Genomic DNA, 21,865 nt, shown 5'->3' on the forward strand with positions numbered 1-21,865 from the left:
ATGGCCAAATCTGTATAAAAGTAACAGCTTTTAAGGAGAGCTTAAGGGTGAGACAGACCTCCACAAATTTAGGAATTATGGATATCTACGTCTAGAAAGCTGAAAGCATGAAAACCGATCCAAAGTGATGAAAATCATGTTTGGATAGGGGACAAAAACAAAATAGAGGAGCATACAGTTTTTAAAGGCTGGTCAGGCTCATAAACGCTACAGAGATAGAAGTTACTCTGACATGGAAAAGTTGGAAAACATGATTAGGAATTTTATATAGAGCCTCTGCAGGATCAGCAGCCAACATAGGTCATTGAACATTGGGGTTTGAGTACAAAGGCAATTGTGCAAGTTAAGATGTAAGTAGATCACTGGAATGAACCATCGCTTCTGTAGGGTGAACAATGAGGTGCTGACCAGGAGACCATTGAAATGACAAGATCTTAACAAAGGAATATATCAGAATTTCAGCAGCTAATGAACTGAGCCGGAGTGCTACAAAGATGAAACTAAGAAGTTTTGAAGATGAAGTAATAAGATGGTTCTAACTTACATTAAATTTTCAAATATGACACCAAGGTTAAATGCCATCTGGGTCAGCTCAGGCTATACCTGAGCAGAGAGACACAATTAATATTTAGTAAAAAAATAGTGACAACGGAGAATGGCTCAACATGCCGTCGAGGCAGATTTCTGTTCCTCTGGTGTTTTTTGTCGATTAAGTATTGTGGCAAATCAGAGCCAGTGGATTTGGAAAAGGTAGTGATGAAGTAAATCTAAACATTGGCAGCATATTCATGGAACTCGAAGAGTTTTTGAATGAAGATGCCAAGAAATATCTTGTAAATCAGAACTATACGCTTGAGAGGTCCAGAAGTGCTGGTGACGAGGAGCAAGTCGTTGCAGGTGGTAAGCAAGTTACTGCCAGGTAGATAAGAATGGAACCAGGAAAATGTCCAACATCCAGTTCAAAACAGAGAAAGGCACTGAAGACGGGATAGTATAGTCATCTGTTTGAGGGCTGATGACAGACTGAGAAGTACGTGAAAGATTAGCTCACTATGGTCGCTATCATTTGGGATATAATCATAAACATCGACAGACATGTGAAGAGAAGCCTACAGTTTTATAAAGAGAAAAAGATCAGTGAAGAAATTCACTCAGGATCCTCAGACAGCATCTCCCAAACCCATGACTACTATCATCTAGGGGGACAAGGGCAGAAGAAACAGCACCATCTGCAACTCACCATCCAGACTTGAAATATATCACTATTCATTCAGTGTCACTGGGTCATAAACCAGGACATCCCTCCTTAATAGCACTGTGGGTCTACCTACACCAAATGGTCTGCAGCCATTCAAGAAGGCAGCTCAACATATACATCCCTGGCAGTCAGAAACAGGGAAAGTTATCATTGGGAACTAAGGGACAAATGAGACATAAGCTTTGGCTCTATCTTCAGAAAGGAAGACAAATAACATCCTAAAAATGCTAGGGAACACAGGATTGAGTCAGAAGGAAGAATTGAAGAAATGCAATATTAGTAGGGAAATGATATTGATGAAATTAGTTAAGGTCAAGTCATCCCCAGGGTTCAATAATCTACTTAACGGAGTACATAAGGAAATGATTCTACAAAAAGTGAATGCATTGGTGGTCATGTTTCAAGATTCTATAGACTCTGGAACAGCTCCTATAATGGATTGGTGGGTAGCTAATGTAACGCCAGTAAAAAAAGGAGACTTTATTCATTCATGGGATGAGGGTGATGCTGGCTAGGCAGCATTTATTGCCCATTCCTAATTGCCCAGACGGTAATTACGAGTCAACCACATTGCTGTGGGTGTGAAGTTGCATGTGGGCCAGATCAGGTAAGAGGTGGAGAGAAAGCAGGGAACAATAGGCTGGCTAGCCTAAAGTCGGTCATGGGGAATATTCCAGACTCCGTGCTGAAAAATTTAACAGCTGACCACTTGGAAAACAGAATTAGACGGGGTCAGCATGGATTTACAGAAGGAAAAGCAAACACATCGACTGTAATAGAATTTTTCAAGGGTGGAACTATTAGAATTGCTCAGGGGTACCACTGAATGTGGTTTATTTGAATTTTTAGAAAGGTATTAATAAAGCCTCACAGCATGTAAAATTAAAGCACATCAGGCTGGAGGCAGTGTACTGACATGAAAGAGAAATGGTTGGTAATCCAGAAATGAAGAGTAGGAATAAGCTTCTTTTTCCAAATGGCAGGTGGCGACTAGTGGGATACTGCAGCATTCAGTGCTTGGGCCTTAGCTCTTCACAACATATAGTAAAGATTCAGATGAGGGAACTAAATGTAATGTCTCTAAGTTTGCTGATGACATAAAGCTGAGTGGAAGGATAAGCTGTAATGAGGATGCACAGATGCTTCAGAGTAATTTGGGCAAGTTCAGTGAGTGGGCAAATGCACGATGGATGAAATATAATGGGGATAAATGTCAGGTTAGCAAAAGCAGAAAGGTGGATTATTACCTGAATAGTAATAGTTTAGGAAAGCAGGAGGTGCAGTGAAACCAGGGAGTCCTTGTACAGCATTTGCTGAATGTAAGTATGCAGTGTACCAAGTGGTGAAGAAGGCATGTTGGCTTTTGTCGTGAGAGACTTCAAGTACAGCATCAGGAATATCTTGTTGCAATTGTACAAGGCCTTGGTGAGACCAGTCCTGGGGTAATGTGTTCAGCTTGGTCTAGCGATGGAGAGAATGGAACAAAGGTTTTCTAGGTTGATTCCTAGGATGGCAGGACTAATATACAAAGAGAGACTGGATCTGTCAGGGCTATGTTGACTGATGTTTCACAGAATGAGGGATGGTCTCACAGTAAGCTATAAAATTTTAACTTTTGGAGAGACATGGGAGGTTCAGGACAGGACCATAATTTGCAAGAACAGAGGATCATGGGTAGTATTCCTGCAGAGAGGGAATCATTAACAACATTAGTTAACATGTGGGCTAGGAAGAGTAGTTGAATTGTAAGTAAACTTCTGGTTAGGTTCAAGCTAGAAGAGAGAAGATGCATTTGAAGAGTACATGATGATAGATAGGAAACAAACAAGAAAAAGGTAGGATTACAGGTGTAGGACAGGGGAAACCTTTGGAGAAATGTTGCCCAATGTGCTGAGAGAAAGAAGCAGCTGAGGCACTAGAAGGTTATCCTGATGGTTTTTGGAGGTAAGAGCAGAAGAGACAGGAAAGATAGTCAGTAATGGAGAGCACCAGAATCTGACAATGCTTTATTGGTTCTGTATAATGCGGTGAAGATGGCAAGACCAGTTGTTTACCATGGACATTAATGTCTGTGAGGCTGGATGAACACAGCAGGCCAAGGAGCATCTCAGGAGCACAAAAGCTGACGTTTCGGGCCTAGACCCTTCATCAGAGAGGCCCGAAACGTCAGCTTTTGTGCTCCTGAGATGCTGCTTGGCCTGCTGTGTTCATCCAGCATCACATTTTATTATCTTGGATTCTCCAGCATCTGCAGTTCCCATGATCGCTGACATTAATGTCTGTGTTTGTTGGACTCTCCCCAAATCCACAAGCATATCAGAGATAATGGGAGCTGCAGGTGCTGGAGAAGAGCTTCTCTGATGAAGGGTCTAGGCCTGAAACGTCAGTTTTTGTGGTCCTGAGATGCTGCTTGACCTGCTGTGTTCATCCAGCTCCACATTTTGTTACCACAAGCATATCATTTGCTTATGCATGGCATTCAGCAACAACTGCACAAAAACTGGCGCATCATTTGAATGACAGTCATACAGAAAATGTTCGATACGACTTATTGACCACACATTCGAATTTTAATGTGGAGCCGCCTGAAATAATAATATATCATTTATTTTGAGTTCCATTGAGAATCTATACTTGAAAACAATCTTACTTGTTTTATCTGAGATGCTTTCAGAGTCAGGTGAACTAGTCATTGATGATGACACTAGTTCTTCTAAGATCAGTGGGGAAGGTGATGGCCAAGTGGTATTAGCACGAGACTGTTAATCCAGAGGCACTGGTAAATTCTGGGAACTCAGGTTCAAATTCTACCATAACAGATTGAATTCAATTGAAAAGAAGTATGGAGTTAAAGTCTAATGAGAACCATGAAACCATTGTTGGTTGTTAGAAAAGTCCACCAGGTTCATTGATGCCCTTTAGGGAAGGAAACTGCCATTGTTACCTGGTCTGGCCTACATGTGACTCCAGACCCACAGCAAGGTGGTTGACTCTTAACTGCCCTCTGGGTAATTGAGATTGGGCAGTAAATGCTGCCTGGCCAGCGACCCCCTCATCCCACAAACAAATAATAGAAAACTGCTGTAATTGTGCAGTTATTTCCTTTCAATAAAAGTGTATATTTACATGTGGTATTTAAATATTATCACTGATGTCATAATCATGTAAAATTATATAACTTGCAGCACCAGAATCAATGATATCACAGAAAATTGAACATTCAAAAGGATAACATTGTCCAATTCATTTGGTCTGTCAACAAATATTACACCCAATTTAAGTTTTCTTTCTTAAAATTGTTTTAGCTTTTTCTCTCCTGGGTTATCGCTGTCTACTCAGCTTTAAGTATTTTACTTCTTCTTCTCTGCCAAAAGATGGACACTAATGTTTGTTTTCTGCTCACTAATGAACCTGCTAAGTGGTGCCAACATTTTGTATTCTGACAATAATTTCGTTTGCTGGAATTAAATTTTTGGTGCAACAGATGCTACATCAAACCCACAAACAATCCAATTTTTCCCAGTCACTAATGTCACAGGATTTTGTTTCAATATTTTCAATGCTAAACACACACTTTAGGAATCACTTTGATTTCTTTTTGAAAACAAGAGTGTTTTCTGATGATATGCATACATCACAGCTAATCACATACAGTCAACCAATAGGCAGAGCAGGGACCCATTTCTCAGCCTATCAGAGGGCTTCGCATTGACATTTTAGATTTCCAAAAAAGATTGGCAGCTTCTGGATCCTAAAGGCTGCTGGTATAGACCTACTCCAGCAGCAATAAGGTAAGCACTTTTAATCTTCTTGTGACAGGCTTGGGGTCATAGGGAGAGGAGTGTCAAGATGGTCAGAGATTCCCCCTCTTGCCCCTCACCTGAGCCTCTGGTTATAGAAATTGGAGGCACCTCACCCACCAACTCTTAACCTGTCGGTAATTCTTTCTCACCTCCTGGGCAGGCAGATGATAATGGACAACACAGTGAGGAGCTGAAGGAACACAGCAGGCCAGGCAGCATCAGAGGAACAGGAAAACTGAAGTTTCGAAAAGAAGGGTCCTGACTCAAAACATCAACTTTCCTGTTCCTCTGATGCTGCCCGGCCTGCTGTGTTCATCAGCTCCACACTGTGTTAATTCTGACTTTAGCATCGGCAGTTCTTTCTATCTCTGATAACGGACAAGGCAGGTTGAGGTCTTTAGATAGACAATAATTGATTATTTAAGCCTTAATTTGTGGCAGGTGGAGAAATTTAATGGATGACAAGTTGCCACGGATTCTCATCCAAAATTTAACTGGTAATGTGATAGGAAGGGAGTATATCACTTGTGCCAACTCATGGAATTATTTCCCTTCTCACCGCTTCTCTTACTACCTGCCCCTACTTCCTACAGTGAGAAAGATAGCAGACAGGTGATCACGGAGGCGAGTTGTTATTGTTTTAGGGTTTGATTGTGGGGCTGTGGGAAACTGCCCTGTTTGTCCTGGCCCATAAGCAATGCTGTAAGTTGCATTTATCTGACTGATCTGAGACTTCTCTACCTCCCCTTACCAGATTTCCTGAGGCTTGCGTAACATGGACCATGGATTGAAAATAGAGTGCCTGTAAAAATGGAAGCAAGTAGCATTCTTAAAATGTTCTCCAGCACCAGCTGCAATTGTGAAGGCACATCAATTTACCTTTCATTGACTGTCCTCCTGAAAACCACAGTGAGTAGTTTCTGCTAGGGTTGGGTACTTTTAACATTTTTTTTATATTCCTGTGTGGAAACAGGCCCTTCAGCCCAACAAACCCACACCACCCCTTAGAGCATCCCACCCAGACCCATCCCCCTATAACCCACGCACCCCTGAACACTACGGGCAATTTAGCATGGCCAATCCACCTAGCCTGCACATCTTTGGACTGTGGGAGGAAACTGGAGCACCCGGAGGAAACCCACGCAGACACAGGGAAAATGTGCAAACTCCACACAGACAGTTACCCGAGGCTGGAATCGAACCCGGGTCCCTGGCGCTGTGAAGCCACAGTGCTAAACACTGAGCCACCGTGCCGCCCCAAACAAAACCCAACTTTCTTTGGGAGGTGGGGTGGTGTGGTTAAATTCTAGCCCATTATTCCAGTTCCATGACATACCCAAACATTAGTTAAACCTGCTGGTATATTTTGGTAAATATAACACATTTTGAATTGGCAAATTATTCGGATATAGAATAGTCTAAAAATAAAATTGAAATAAATGTTTACCAGGTTATCCCTTTAAATATGGAGGTACTAACCTGGGATTATTCTTTAATGTATTAATAAGAAATTCATGCAAATCTATCCCTGTAGAATCTGTGTACTCTTGACTGCAATCTGCAACAGAAGAACATACTTTTAACAGACATTCATTATGTTTTTAATCTAATTTCCCAAATTACAAAATAAATATTAATTGGTGTGGACCATTAAATTGAGATAGTGACCTTCACAGCTAAATCGGTAAACATAGATGAAACATTATTACTCTGACTGGACTCTGAAGCAGCATGTGTTAATGTAAATCAGGTCTAATATACCTAAAACAATCCCATGCAATTCAGATTGGTATGACTGCCAGCCTAAGAGGAGGTGAGGGCCTTGAAACAAAAGGCTAACTAAATGGAGCAGCATATACATGTCTTCATTCCGATTGGAAACACAATGACTCAAAATTGCTGGTGTGTTATACCTTTTCCACATTTGACAGAGACATTAGCTTTAAAAGACTGCAGTGAATTTAATTTGCACATACAAGCAAATTCAGCAGTTTATGGCCAGTGAATATCAATAAAGAAGTGAAGGGTATACATCCATTCTTGCCAGGCTTTCAGCTGGGTGATGGAAATTGTCACACCACACATAACGAATTGAAACTCACATGCCTTTTCTTTGCTGCAATCCACATTTTATAAAAGCACTAATTGCAGCGCCATGAGCTCCTCATTATTTTTCCTGTAATCTTTGGCCAAACATCTCCATATTGTGAGATAATTTCACTTGTTATTGCTTTTCCTGAAACTTAATTAACATAAGACAATCCTACTGAACTGATGCTCTGCTCATACGTGTTGGAGAACATAAAATTACTTCAATCCTAACATTGTTTAAGAGTGGTCATTATTTAGGTAAATTCAATTAATAAGCTTTCCTGTATATGTTCCTTCACATTACAAAAATGGTTTTGTTTCTTGATGGGCTTACATGGGAAAGATGTTATTAGGTTCTCTTTCACAAAAGACAAAGAAACCTGATAAGCACAGTAATAATTTACAAAATTTTTGGGTTTCAGAAATTATAAATCACAATTTAAGATGATGAATGACATGTATGAAGTGGTTTTGTTGAGCCATACAGAGCAGAACCTGTGAGATCTTATAGGAAATACATAATATAGATTCACACTCTGGATCCTCGACATGCCAAGTGACTGATGTTTTCCCCAACGCTCTGGAGAGAAATGGTATGAAGATGTGATACTTTTCTGCAGTGAGGAAGCACTACTGAGAGCATGAAGGGTCATTAGGGCCACACCCATCCAGTTTATCGTGGCTGATTTCATAATATAATTCAAAGTACACCCTTTGTCAAGAACATTATTAGCCTCAGGCGAAGAAATGGCAAATGATACTTCTAAAGAGGGATTGTAATAAAAAGTATCTTAAATGATGGGACATAACAACAAACATTTTCAGTATTTTTAAATAATTTAAAATATAATGATTTAGAAACGTTGCAAAATAAGCAATGAATCAATATATCTTACAAAGTTCAGGTAAACTATTATATAGTATATGTACCGCTCCAAAAATACCAAGAGCAAACAAATCTCAAGAAATGCTTTGAATTATAAGCACACATTAAACAAGAGTCTAATTCCGTTACAATTCAACCGTTTAAGAATTCCAGTGCTGTGGTACAGAACTTTGTACGATCTCATATCAATAATATAGGTGTAAAGTCAGCATACTCTACATGATTTGACTGCCTAGCCTGAAAATCAAGTTGACTTCAGTGTCAGAATTTCTAAAATGCAATCATGAAGTGTGAATCTCTGTGTGAGTACAATAATTCACGAATTTTACCACATTTTTCAGAAAAGACACACTGTTGCATAGGAAAACTCAAATAGTCTAAAAATAGCAGGGAATATGCTGAGAGTCAAAAATATCGATTACTCTTTATCATTAGATGTTTGTGCAATGGATTCATAGAACACTAAATATCTAGGAACTTCACTTTGTTAGGTGCTGCTCATAACTGGTTTTGAAGTAACAGGGTAGCAATCTAAGGAAAGAACAGCTAATATATATCCCTCACCAGATCAAGGCTCTGGAGTCCACTACCTAACTGTCCAGTGCATGTGCCTGAAGTAAGAAGGCAACGCTTCACTATCGTCTCAAGAAATAAGCAAAAGATGTTGTTCTTGCCAGTGATGTTCTCATTCCAGGAATGAATCAATAAAAAAGAAATTGTGGCATTAACGTACTGAAAATTGGTTAAGTCTGATGCTTTTTATTCAGTTTGTTTAAATGTCATGTCAGAGGCTGGACCAATACAATTGATTGTTTCTAACTCTTAGGGTTTATAGGTGCAAATTGCTAGAATTTCATATTCATTTTTTTTAACCATTGAAGCAAACCAACCTTTGATAGAGTAAAAACTAATAAGGATATTTCTTTATTCATGACCAATGCGACAAAGTCATTGTCTATTGACAGCAGAAAGGATTATGAGATTTGTAACAGTCATTCATTGGAGGTTGGCCAAGGGGATATTTTGTTCTAGAAATATTTTACTGAAAATAACAAGACAAAAGATCAATGCAAACGATACTCAGAGGTAATTTTAGAATCATATCTGTGAATGTTAATGTAGTCAATTTTTCATGATGATGTCAATTCATTACTTAACTATTACCTATCTTAACTAAACATTTGTATTTCCCCACTAGCCATTCCACGTATGCCCCAACTGGCGATGCCAACTGTTAGTAACCAACACCAACTTTGAACTGTGGAATGAAAACTAAGAATATTTTGATCAGGAGAATCACATGAAATAATTAATCCATTGCATGATATTGACTTCTGACTTCTTCCAGACCACATTTAATCCTGTATTACAATGAGGCTTAATTTTGAGAACTTTGTCATCATCACCCAGTTGCACTTTCCATCTGGTGAAAATGAAAGGAACCGATCATAATGTCTGTAACAAATTGCAGAGGGCCTGTGTAGTTGAGAAAAGAACATGCAATTTAAAGGTTTAAAGAAAACATAAACTCATTGTACATAGGCTTACAACAGTTGTAACAAGTTTCAATCCCAGAGTAATAGACTGGCATTTTGTTTTTCAAATAAATAGTTTGAAGATATTTTAGTTACTCAAAGCAAAAGAAAACCTAATTCCAGACTGCTGTGTCAATACAATGAAGTCTGTGTCAATGATAAAAATTGCATGTCAGAGAAAATGAGAATAAAAGAGCAATGGACCTAAAATTCAATGAAACTAACCTTTCTTTTGTTCTTTGGATCAACTGATACTTTGAAAACACCCAATGTTTACATCTCTATTTACTCACTTGACATTTACTAGTATTTGAGCATAAATATTTCATCTCATATTCATTTCACATTTAATTTTCAATTTCATTAAAGTGCTAATCTGGTCTCATTGTGTAGTGACACTCTTGCCACTCAGTCTGAAGGTAATCGGTGCAAGACTCAATCCAGAAGAAAATCAAAGACTAAAAAGTTGACCACACTCAAAACAGCAAAATGAATTACTGGTAGCCTGACAGGAATCAGCAGTGAGGTAATAGTTCTCATGGTAAGAAAAGGAATACAAATCACCAGTCTCTGCAAAACAAAGCTGAAAGGCAATGAAGTAAGATAAATCGATAGCGAACAGAATGAGAGAAGAAACGGTGTTGGCCTAATATTAGGTGAAGAAATGAACATAATGTTCATTCTCATGTTATAAAGTTTATTGAAGTTTATTAGTGTAAGGTTGACAGTATGGTTTTTTTTAGGTGAAGTAAACTATTGAAATAGCTTTTACAGGCTGTCGATAATCAAACTTCAAGTCTCAAAAGAGATTAAACTACTGACATGGCAATACCAGATTTCTCAAAAGCCTTTCACAAAATTCCTCATGACAAGTTCCTGTCCAAACTCCTACGGAACTGAGGGGACATTATTAAATTGGATCCTCTATTTCCTCACCAACAGAAGAGAAAGAGTGGTATACGATGGGGAATCATCCTCACCTAGAGATGTCCTCTCTGGAGTGCCCCTTACCATTGTGTTGGGACTTTTAGTCTTCTTGAAACACATAAAGGACCTACACAACAAGTTAGAAACAGTGTGTTTTCAGATGACTAGATGGAATATGCAAAAGGAATAAAACTCAAAATCAGATCAACTCGTTGTAAGATCATTTTCCGGAATTGAAAAAAAATGCCAGGATGAATAGGAGATGGCACACAATGCTAAAAAAAAACTATGTCATACACATTGCTCATGAAAAGGGCCCAATTACAGATAACTAAGTTCTGTAATCTAATTCTCCAAAAGGCACATGCACGACAATCCCTGGGGGGTTTACCTTAAAAATAATCTTTGATGAGGATTCCACATTCAGCAAAAAAAATCCAAGGCAAACAGGATTCTTGGATTTCAGAGGAAGGATCCTTGGGTATTGCAATGAAAATATCAATGCTATAGCTTACCAAACAAACGACTGTCCAATCCTGGAGGATGCAGGTTGTATGTAGGCTCCTTTGAGAAATAATAATAAAACTGAAGCGATCTAAAACCATGCTGCACAATTCTCAGTTCGGGAAATACATCAGTGTCAAATCCATGATTAAAGATTTGGTGAAGGGATCACCATGGCAAATGAGGGGGAAAAATGGACCTACATGTTCTTTAAGAAATGGAACAGACTGGGAATTGACAGATATCAATATGTAGTGTCCTCTGGAAATGTCAAAAGCAAAGTAGTCATCCACACAAGCTATAAAATTCAGTTGTTTCCAAGGCACTGAATCAATAATTTTTATTTACAAGAAAAATCCCTGGAACAGGTTACCAATAGGAATAACTACAGCCCCAGTACTGAATCTTCAAGACTCATTGTTAGATTCTTCCCATTTAACATTATCAGGTCATCTTAGCAAGCCATCCTGGTTTGGTTAGTTGTATCCATAAAAATGTTTCCAGAATACATAATATAAAGGTGATACAACAAAAGCAGAAGCAAACACAGTGAGCAGAATCAGTGACAAAATAATCCAAGTTATCAATTACAGCTGAAACACAGGATATGATCAGTTGTTGTACATCACAGAGTAATTACAGACTGGAGGAGAAAGAAGAAATCTGGCATCAGATGAATGACACAGTTCAAACCATAGGCAGTAACAGGCCAGGGTGAATGGGTGATCTATTTAAAGTGGAAAGTGTACAAAACGTTTTACAACAATTGTGCTTGTGCACAATGAAAGCTATGAGGTTATTCATGATGGATACAATTTGATGGAGCAAATGAAAGAAACAGCCAAGATCCTGGAATTTGTTGTCGTGCTAACTGGTAATGTTAAAAAAAATGCAGAAGATGCCTCCAAAACTACAACAGAGGTGATAGTGAAAGACAGCTGAACTACGGCATGGTTAGTACAGAACATGCGAAAGAAACTGCAAAGTCTTTGCAAGTAGGACTGCTCAAAATAGACAGCTGGTAGCAGAGTTCTGTGCAAAGTAAACAAATCAGCAGAAGTCAAGAGGCAGACAGAATATCTGGTGGTGGCATTTCAAAAAATTGCAAGTCGAAGAAAAATTAAGACAGCAGATGGAGAGACAGCTAAGAGAAATAGAGTGAAGTCATATAGGCTCTGTGGAAGACTAGTAGAACTCAGTGGCAGATGTGATGAAAAAACGGAGTGCAGAAGTGTGAAAGGAGATCATCAGACAAGAAAAGGGCTGCTAAATAAACTCTGTCGTGTAACAAAATGACAGAAAGTGCAGTAAAACTAAAGAAGGAACTTATTAAAGAAGTGGAAACAGTTAGATCTCAAAAAAGAAGACCAGTACAAAAAGACAAAAAGGAATGCAAAGAAAGTGATTGCAAGAGGAAGATTTCTGACCGTGGAAGGAATATTCGAAAGTCTTCATACTAAAGAAGAACAAAAAAAAAATGCAATAAGATAGATGAACAAGAGTTGTGAGAAATGATGGATGAAGAGAAATGAGTTGCTTCAAGTATCTGGTATCGGTTGTAGGTGAAGATGAAAGAGGTGAATGAAAACTAAACAGCAGATTAATGCTAGTTGGAGTAGTTGGAAGACATGTAGTGAGTTGTTGAATGTTGGAAAGTACTGCTGAAACTGCAAGGAAAAATCAACAAGACTAACCTTGTTGTGAAACTAACCTTGTTAGGTAGTGAGCAACATCAAGAAGAGAGGAACAATAACTGAACACAAAAGAGAATTGGATGCCAAGATGGATATACAGAGTGAGGAAGGGTGAGATTAGGAAGTAGTAAGTTGGCCATTGAAGACTGCGGATGTTGAAATAAAGTAATCAGGGAAAGATTAAAAGACCATCTTTATAATTTACCGTGAGAGAGAGAAGATGCGGTGAATGACTGGTGGAAATGGAAGGAGAGTGTGGGAAGAAGGAGAAAAGGCAGGTGTAAAACCAGATGTGAGGATGTAATGAAGAGATCATTAATTGACGGAAGAGTGAGTTGCATTCTGGAGTCATGTGCCCGGTGGTGAGTGGATACATTTTGCAATTCAGCAGCCATGCTCTGTTTTCTTCTGGTTGTTCCAATGTTAATGGAAAAGTGGATTGATTCAGAACAAAGGTTTTATTACTGCTGCAAGAATACCAAGCAGTCACCTGGATAATGTGCTCCAGTTGGGTCCACACCGGCTGAGGGATCAGAACTCTTCCTGGATGTGGAAATTCTCAAATCTTACATGTAGCATTTTCAAAGCAGGCTTTTGATAGCCAATAGCTTCCTGCAGCATCTGCTTGTCTGGAGAATTTGCATTCCTGCTCCACATGCTTCCCCTGGCAAGAGAAAATAGCCACTGACAATGTCGTCCTCTCCCTGCTCTGGCACTACAGAGTTACCTGCAGCAGATGGCAGATTTCAATAAGCATCTCCTTCACTAAGTGAAGATGTTCCACCCACTGTTCCTCACTGAAGGTCATGTACAAGAAGTATTCCCTGAAGACACGGAGGTGAATGTGATCCATCTTTCTTCCTCCCTTTTTTGGCCACTTTTCTCCTCTGTACCACTTCTGTTAAACCTCCCAATTACACCTTAGGCCAAGCGAAATAGAAACCAAAACACTCATGCCCGGGAGCAAGTGATCTGAGCAGACCTTTCGAAGTGAGAAACAAAATGTGTTGTAGCACTCTCTAGAGGACTTCAGCAACTTTACACAGCACTATAACCACCAAACACTTTGATGAACTTAACATGTAGAAATCAGTCAAAAAATTAACCTGAAAGTAACTGATGATCCTTTTAAATAGCACAGGACAAAAGGCCAAGGATGAGTATGCAAAATTCCTCTTGTTGTTGCATGAACATAAGTGTTAGCTAGTGTATTCAGGCTGAACATGGTCACTTGGTATCAAACCAGCGTTATGCGCTGACATGATCTGCCAACTCTGCATGTCTCTGGCATGTTTGCCCCCACTAATGGCCTACCCAAAATGGCTCCTGGCCTGAAGCATGAGTGTAAATGTCAACATCAATTCACCATAGTCTTACCAGATCATAGGGCTTGTTTTCACATTGGACAGAGAGAGAGAGAGAGAGACAACTGATGGTGATTTAACCTCAGGGTCACCAAACCACAGGCAAGGGGAGAGGTTGGGAAGGAGAATCCTTCAGTTAACTTCAGGAAGCGTGAGATTTGAAACCATGCTTTTGGTATCAAACTACGCCACAAACCAGCCAACTGAGCTGACCGACCCCTAAGCATCAGTGTGCATTCACAGCTAGATACCATGTTGGCAACATAGCACCACTTTGTAGTGACAAACATATGGGAGAGCTGTAACTGCATTTCATGGTGCTACTGTTTTTATGCGCGGTTGACATCCTATCAAAATGCACCTCACATTGAGATTCAAATAATTTTCCATCTACATGCCCATTCTGCAAGTTTGTTAATGTTTGTCGTGGTTCTTCTTAGCGGTAACTGCATTCTCCTGGCTTAGTGACATCCACACATTTTGACATTACACTTCCTACTCATGAGTTCATAAACAGCTATGGCTATTATTTTTCTAATCTTGCCCCATTCATTCGGTGTCATTTTGATGTCCATGTTATGATGGCTTATTTTTATGAGTTGATTTGATCAAGCAAGAAATGGATTCATGAGTCTTTTGTATTAGTGATTATGACCTTCATTTTGTCTTGTAACTTGATATGGATGGCTTCCATTTAATGTCTTAAAGTTTCTTTGTTTCTTCTATAATAAACAACCTTTGTATGTTATGTTCATTGGATTGCAATATGACTTACACAATCTACTGCATGGCATGCGACAGCAACTGTTTTTTGAACAGTTTTGTGATTTCAAACATTGTTCCGATATTGTACCAGTCTTAGAATTACTGTTCTTTAACTGTCTACTATTGACGGTGACTCAACATGCCTACCTGTATTTTTTCCACAATTGTCAAGTAGAAAGTGTGTAAGTGCAGTGAAATAGAAATAAAGTTATGATTTATTTGCATATTTATTACTGGAATTCCTGTTTATGGAGACTTGTCCATTCACCCTAATATTAAATCTTCCAATATTCCAAGTTATGGATAGGTTAATCTGTTAAAATCTGTTTTGCGTTTCAAATGTCAATTTAATGACTTGAAATGTGAAAACATAGATTTACCTGCACTTAGGAGTATAGATGTGACTAGTGTACTGATATGAATCAATGGAATAAACTGCTACAGTAAATCATGACAATCTCAGGAAAGTATGATGTGAACTTCAAGTGCATGTTTCCAAGAACAATTCCTAAGGAGTACCAACAGAAATATTTTTCTCCATAATCCTGTTTTCTGTTTAAAATCTAACATTGTTATGTCACAGGTCCTGTATGAATTAAAGTCTAATAAAGTGCATCAACCTTCACATTTACTTAAAACCAACTTTTACCAATTATTGCATTAGCGTTTGTCAGTCTTAACCATTACTTGAATACAACCATTTTAAGTCATTTTGCTCACATCATAGATTGGCAAGAGAGCAGTGTAGGTATAAGAACTGCACCCACTACTTCTTTTTTAGTAATAAAGGGGGTTGATTTCAAATGCGTACCTTTTGACAACATTCTTATTTTAGGTTTTTCACTAGTTTTTTCTTTCTCTCTGTTTTTATCCTTGTCCTTTTCTCTCTCCAATTCCTCTTTATTAGTTTTATCATCATCTTGAAAACTTGGAGAACTGGTAAGCTGCAGCTGAATTGAATCCTGCAACACAAAAATTACTAAGAAATAATAATTCCTTTCATTTGTAAAATGACTGGTTATGTTGCTATCACTTACAATCACTCATCAATCTACAAATTGTCCACTTTATCATCTTGCAAGAATGATAATTATAGCCGCTTTTGAAGAGTATTAAGCACCTCCTCAGTAAAGAATAATCATGACAAATGAAATTGCGATTCAAAGTAAATTTTATAACACAAGATTATCTTTCATAGAAGCAAGTGTTTGATCATAACACTTGCAATATCTGCTTGTTACAAATAATAATCAAATTACATCATCTCACCAACAGAAATGGGAATGAACGGGAGACGCAGTGTTGACAATATACTCCCTTAGTTCTTATATTTACTGAGATTGATGGCCAGTACAAAGAAAATTATTTCACATATCAATCAATATCAAGTCAAGAATCACAGAAGTTGTACAAGTGTTCACAATAAAAGCTAGCAAAATATTCTAAAATTCTTGGTCTTTGGAACAACAAAACACATTTTATCTCAAAACACTGATATCATAAACTGAGCACAAATTTCCTTCAAAATTTTTTCATGTACAATAATCCAAACAATTGCAAATTCATTACTGATATAATGGAGACCTCGATTGAAAATGCCACCAATAATCCTCATTGTTACAAATGTTAACCTTACAACATAATGAGTGGACACTGGATTTCTGTAGGATTGAAATGTTAACTCTACAGTTCAATGAAATATGTCCTGTGATTAAAAGCTGGTTGTAGCACATTGCAATTGACTGATAAAATATCATGCAAATGGTGAATTTTATTTTTCAGCCTTGTTCTTCAATTTTGAGACAAAAATGTTCCCCATTGTTTCGCCCTGTTCCCCTCCCTCCCCCAGGAGGGTTTCATGGTTTTGATTACATCAGAGTCACTCCTGGCTCTGCTCCTAGCAGATATTGTGATGTACAGATAAGTCCTCCTCTTCCTTTAACCATGCACCTCAATCCACCTAAACTTTGGTAACAACAGTGGCAATTTTCCCGGGTGTAAAGGCCAGTACAGTTGTGGTTTTAATGTAAATGTCCAGTCCTTGAACAGTGAATAAATATGCACTCCACCAAGTCAATGTATCCAGCTTCTTAAAAATAACAGAACTAGAATGTTGCATTTCGTCCCTCCTTTCCCTTCTCCTGTCCCCAAAACAGGTTTCACAATTAAGATTGCTTGACTTCTCGTTCCAGAATCCTTGGTCCATATAGATTTCAGAAACAATGTTCAGCCCATGGCAGTCTTAAGTTTATGTCCTCAAATGCTTACATTTGATGTGATAACGACATCTGGAAAGCACATGCATTACAGAATAGTTAAAGCTCTGCTGATACTAAGACAGTTTATTTAGTATCATAAGTCTATGAATTATAGGATGCATAGTTGCCTTTTTGTTCAGTACTCCTCTTAATTATCGAAAGTCTTCGTCATATAGCAGGAGTGCTTCTGAACTGGGGTTAATCTCAGCCTGCAATTGTTTCATCATTACTAATTCCCTCTTTTGAGGACTGAGGTGAAGAAAATCTTGCCGAGAAAAGCAGCAACGTCATTAGCAATCCTTCCTTTTGCTAGGCAGCCTCCTCCCTTACAGCTTTGCAGCATGTTTGATAAAATAGTACAGTGTGAAAGTGAGTTGAACATGCAGAAAATTACAGCTGCTTGGTTGCATAGCAACAGAGGACACATGTTTGATATATAATAGCAAATAATGCAACAGCACAAACTCAGTTTGCCAAATTTCAGTATGTTAATAATACATTGTATTCTTTGTGCATTCTGGGTTTAGAACTAAATTAATTAATTAAATCAAACTTCTGACAAATAAACTCATAATGGCATAAAATTCCAATATAAAGAAGTTTTAATGCCGGTGAACAGTAAAAATGTTTTGAGGCATACTGTGCCTTAATACCCCTAATGTATGAGACTTCCAATGGACCTCTTGATAGATCTTGCCCTTAGGGAAATATAAAGTGACATGCATCCTCTGTCCCCATAGAAAGCTATAAAAATAATTTTGAATCAAGTGCAGCACTAATGAAATGCAGGAAACATGCAGGACAGGTAGGCTCTTCTTCTTGCAGAAACCTAAGATTAACAAGTGAAACTGAAATAATAGCCCTAAAACAAGTTTTATATATAACATATATGTTTAATGAGTAATGTAATGCGAGGTTAAATTGAAGGAAAAATAAAATAACTACACAATTTTACTTATTATAATGAACTTAATGTGACAAGGTAGTTGCTTGTCTACCAAAAGATTCAACACTAGATTTGTGCTGAGCATTTTAGAGCTTAGCATAACAAGTCGCTGAGGTTGTGAGTAAAAAATATCACCTTTAGTTTTTGGAATAATTGCATTTTCTTCTTTCAGATTATTGAGTACTGTTCCACTGCTAAATGTTATCATACCAGCATTGAAATCAACAAAGGCTTTCACATAATGGAGCAAAGAAGGTCACCTAAATCTCTGGACAACAAATTTGAAATGGATAACATTTGATCAGTCACCCATAAAAAATATCTTCCAATTCTTCTTTCCATTGGTCTCATGAAAAGCAAAAATCAGGAGAGCCCTGGAATAGATAACTGATCCAATATCCCCAACTTCACAAAAATCAGGAGAGCCCTGCAGTTCCAGTATTGCCAGCTGTTCTAATCAGCCTGGGTTTCTGAATGATTTCATAGAAGGAAAACATCTCCCAAATTGTAAGCACATTTCTAACATTATGTTAAAATTTTAACAAGTGGTCATTAGATATTTACAAGTGCATGTGCATCAATGCAGTTTCTCCCAGATCTGTAACTTGTTATGGTAATCAGATGGTAACATTGGCTGCCACCAGTAAATAAAATAACTTCTTGTATATAGACATCCACACACAGTGGAGTTAAAGACTGCCATATTCATGTTGAAGATACTGTCATGGGAAACAAGCAATGGCTATGAAGAACTGACATAGAATTTAACTGATTACAACAAAAAAAAATACAGCTTCAGCTGGAGCTCATCTTGGAAGCAAGAATCAAGTTCAGAAATTTTCCTGATATTACCATCCTGCCTCTACCTTGGCACAACCAGCAGGTGCGGACTGGAGGGTGGGTTGCCTCAAGTCAGGTCTTCTGACGAGACCAAAGGTCAAAAGGTCAAAGCTGAAGCAGTCTGTTTAAGAAGCCGGCTCCATTCACAAAAGCACTGGCCTACTTCATTAGATCAATGCAAATTTGCCTTCACCCTCATTTCTTAACTTCACTATGTTCCTATTCTCTGCTTCTTTCACCTTTCCCATCAGCTTTGTCCCCACCCCAGCCTCTACCCACTTCAACCACCTAGTCCACTCATCCTCTATTCCCAAGTACCACCTATACCCTCACACATTATTCATCTCAAATTCAGAACTCATAAGTTCTATAATAACATTTGGATGTTTGTGAAAAGATAGAAATCTCACAAAATAAACAAACTTTAGTTAGAAGCATTGAATTTAAAAATTATCCACTTCGAAATACAATTCTATCAATCAAAACAAGCATCACTTGAATAGGTGCTTAAAAAACATTATCTTCTTCAGAAGTTCATAAATCTGTTAAAACCCATGAAAACTTACTTTCTTCCTATCACTTTTGTAAACAAACCCGGCAGCCAAACCACCTCGTCGCATTTCCCTGGACAGCTGCCCAAAACAAGCTCCTGAAGGCAGTCATGCATTCTTAAATTTGTTGCGGCTTTTAAACAGCCAAACATACAGCACAGCTCTTCTCCGAAGAATGAATGACAGCCAGAGAAAGGGTTTGAAAAATTAGCTGTTGTGCTCATGTTGGGAAAAGTTTTCAATATATTGCAATGCAGAAAGGCACTTTATCCAGAGGATAATATATGTCAATGCACCTGAAAACTTTTCAATTTTACTATATTGTTCCTCTTTTGGACCCTTTCCTAGTTGCCAGAAGTAACAATCTAGTTCACATATTATTCAATGATCACTTACCTTTCCACTTAGATGCTATCATCAATCACTCTAACAAATTAAATTTGGGTGACAGTAGTTCAAGTTGAAAAGTAAAGGAGACAACATTATTGTTACTCAGCTTTACACGCTGCCTGCTTTTAAGCCGTGGTTAATGCCTCAACTTGCAGAACTCATTGAGGAAGTCTTCCAAAACATAACCAGCCCACTCAAGTCTGAAAGAATATGAAATGCCAATTTCTAGAATGGTCCCAAACAGCAGAGTGTACCTACATACATTTAATGTAAAAGCATAAGCTTGTACAGTTAATTTACTATAATTGCTGTGAACACTGTTGCCTGCAAAAATGAATGAGAGTTTTCAAATGACATAAGGCCATGTGAGCATGAAATGAGCTGTAGGAAGATGGGCACTGGAGATTGAGAGCTGGGACTGACAGAATTCGATGCAGCGAGGGATAAGTGCTGTTTGTTTTAACAAATAAAGTTTTCCCATAGAAGAAACTGGAGACAGTGAGACTCAAGCGCGGTGGCTGGGAGGTATTAAATACATGTGCAGGTAAGTAATACATGAACATTAAATGTTTGCCTTCTAATTTGGGTAGTACTTTAAAGCAGCCATGGGTTGATATGAATATAATTGATTTTATAGCAAAACTCCGTAAACTGTATAATATGACAACAGTTAATCAATAATTGATAGTTTAAACTTCAAACTATTTAAAAAAATACAAAATAAAAATGACAGGCCAGGTGATATGTTGTAGACTGTGGCAGTTATTGGACATCAGCATATCAATCATATTCTACAGGAGTGTCTGCAGCACAAAGAACTTTGGTTTAGAGCTCACCGGCTGAAGTCCGAACCTCAGACATTACAATGCATCAGGGAGGGAGGAAGTTACCTGGGCACAGTTCCAGAAAGCAATTCATACCCATAGGCTGACTGCTTCAGATCTGGTTTATAGTTAGGGACAGGAGGATGTGGCCATAAGGCAGTTATGGGATCCAGAGGGTAACCATGGAAGAGCCTCAACCCTCGCATTGGGCAAATTCACCACAGCACCAAGGTACATGGGGGGCCATTCAAGTTGAGGGAAAACAGGAAAAATGTTGTTATCATAGGGGGCAATTTAGGGCCATAGAACCTGTTCTCTGTAACTAATACCACTGAGCACTGTCTTGCCTGTCCAGTGCAAGGATTAATGTAAATTTTTCAGGCTTTGAGGGGAGGGGGTCCAGCGGTTTTGTTCCATGCAGGGACCAGTGACATAGGTGGGATGAATTAAGATGTTCTGCTGACCTTGAGCAGCTAGGGATAACATTTAAAAATAGAACAACAAAGCTAATAATTTCTAGATATTTTTGTGAGCCATGAGCAAACCAGTATTGTGTAATCAATATCAAAAAGTTGAATCCATACCTTAAAGATTGATATCAGGAAAATGGGTTTCACTTCATGGGGCACTGGTACCAGTTTTTAGGGAGATGTGCACTGTACTTGTTGAACAACCTACACTTGAACTGTGCTGGAACTGGCGTACTGGTGATTTGGATAATCAGGTGCTGTAGAAAGGGCTCGAAGTTAAACAGATAGGGAAGATGTTGCATGTGAGGGGGCAAGTTTAGAAAGTGAAGGAGAAAGAAAATGCTTATCGCGCAGGACAACATCGCATTACAGAATTTAATGGAACAGAATCAAGTATACAAATGTAGAACTAAACCAAAAAATAATGAAAGAGTAGGAAAAATGTTTTAAAAACAGAATTAAGGTCACAATCGAGTATACAAAAGTTATCCCAAAAATGGTATAAAGCAGGATTCAAAGTGAAAGAGTAACTGAAAGCGATCACTATGACTGGGGGAAAGAAAACAATGGGGAAAATAAAGGAGTCGAAACATTAACAATTCCTTTAGATCTGATAGCCTGTGTTATAGGAACTTAAAGAAAGTAATTGCAAAGAAAATGGGCGAAACGGTTGTCATCTTCCAAAACATTCTTGTTTTTGGACACATCCTAACAGATTAGGAAAATGGCTGATGTAACACCACTATCCAAAAAAAGGAG

At 38.4% G+C, this 21,865-nt stretch overlaps 1 protein-coding gene across 21 annotated transcripts in view; it reads right to left on the reverse strand.

The window, feature by feature from the left end:
• LOC125451860 (cAMP-regulated phosphoprotein 21-like) overlaps nucleotides 1-21,865 on the reverse strand; it is a 405,355-nt gene that overhangs the window by 76,651 nt on the left and 306,839 nt on the right. For all 21 annotated transcript variants that reach the window (XM_048529526.1, XM_059645782.1, XM_059645784.1 and 18 more), the window contains 2 exons: nucleotides 15,639-15,789; nucleotides 6,541-6,619 (listed from right to left, as the gene is read on the reverse strand). In XM_048529526.1, the coding sequence (XP_048385483.1) occupies nucleotides 6,541-6,619; nucleotides 15,639-15,789 (230 nt within the window). The remainder of the gene's footprint in view (nucleotides 1-6,540; nucleotides 6,620-15,638; nucleotides 15,790-21,865) is intronic.

Source organism: Stegostoma tigrinum, chromosome 5 (assembly GCF_030684315.1).
Source record: "Stegostoma tigrinum isolate sSteTig4 chromosome 5, sSteTig4.hap1, whole genome shotgun sequence".
Classification (NCBI taxonomy): domain Eukaryota; kingdom Metazoa; phylum Chordata; class Chondrichthyes; order Orectolobiformes; family Stegostomatidae; genus Stegostoma; species Stegostoma tigrinum.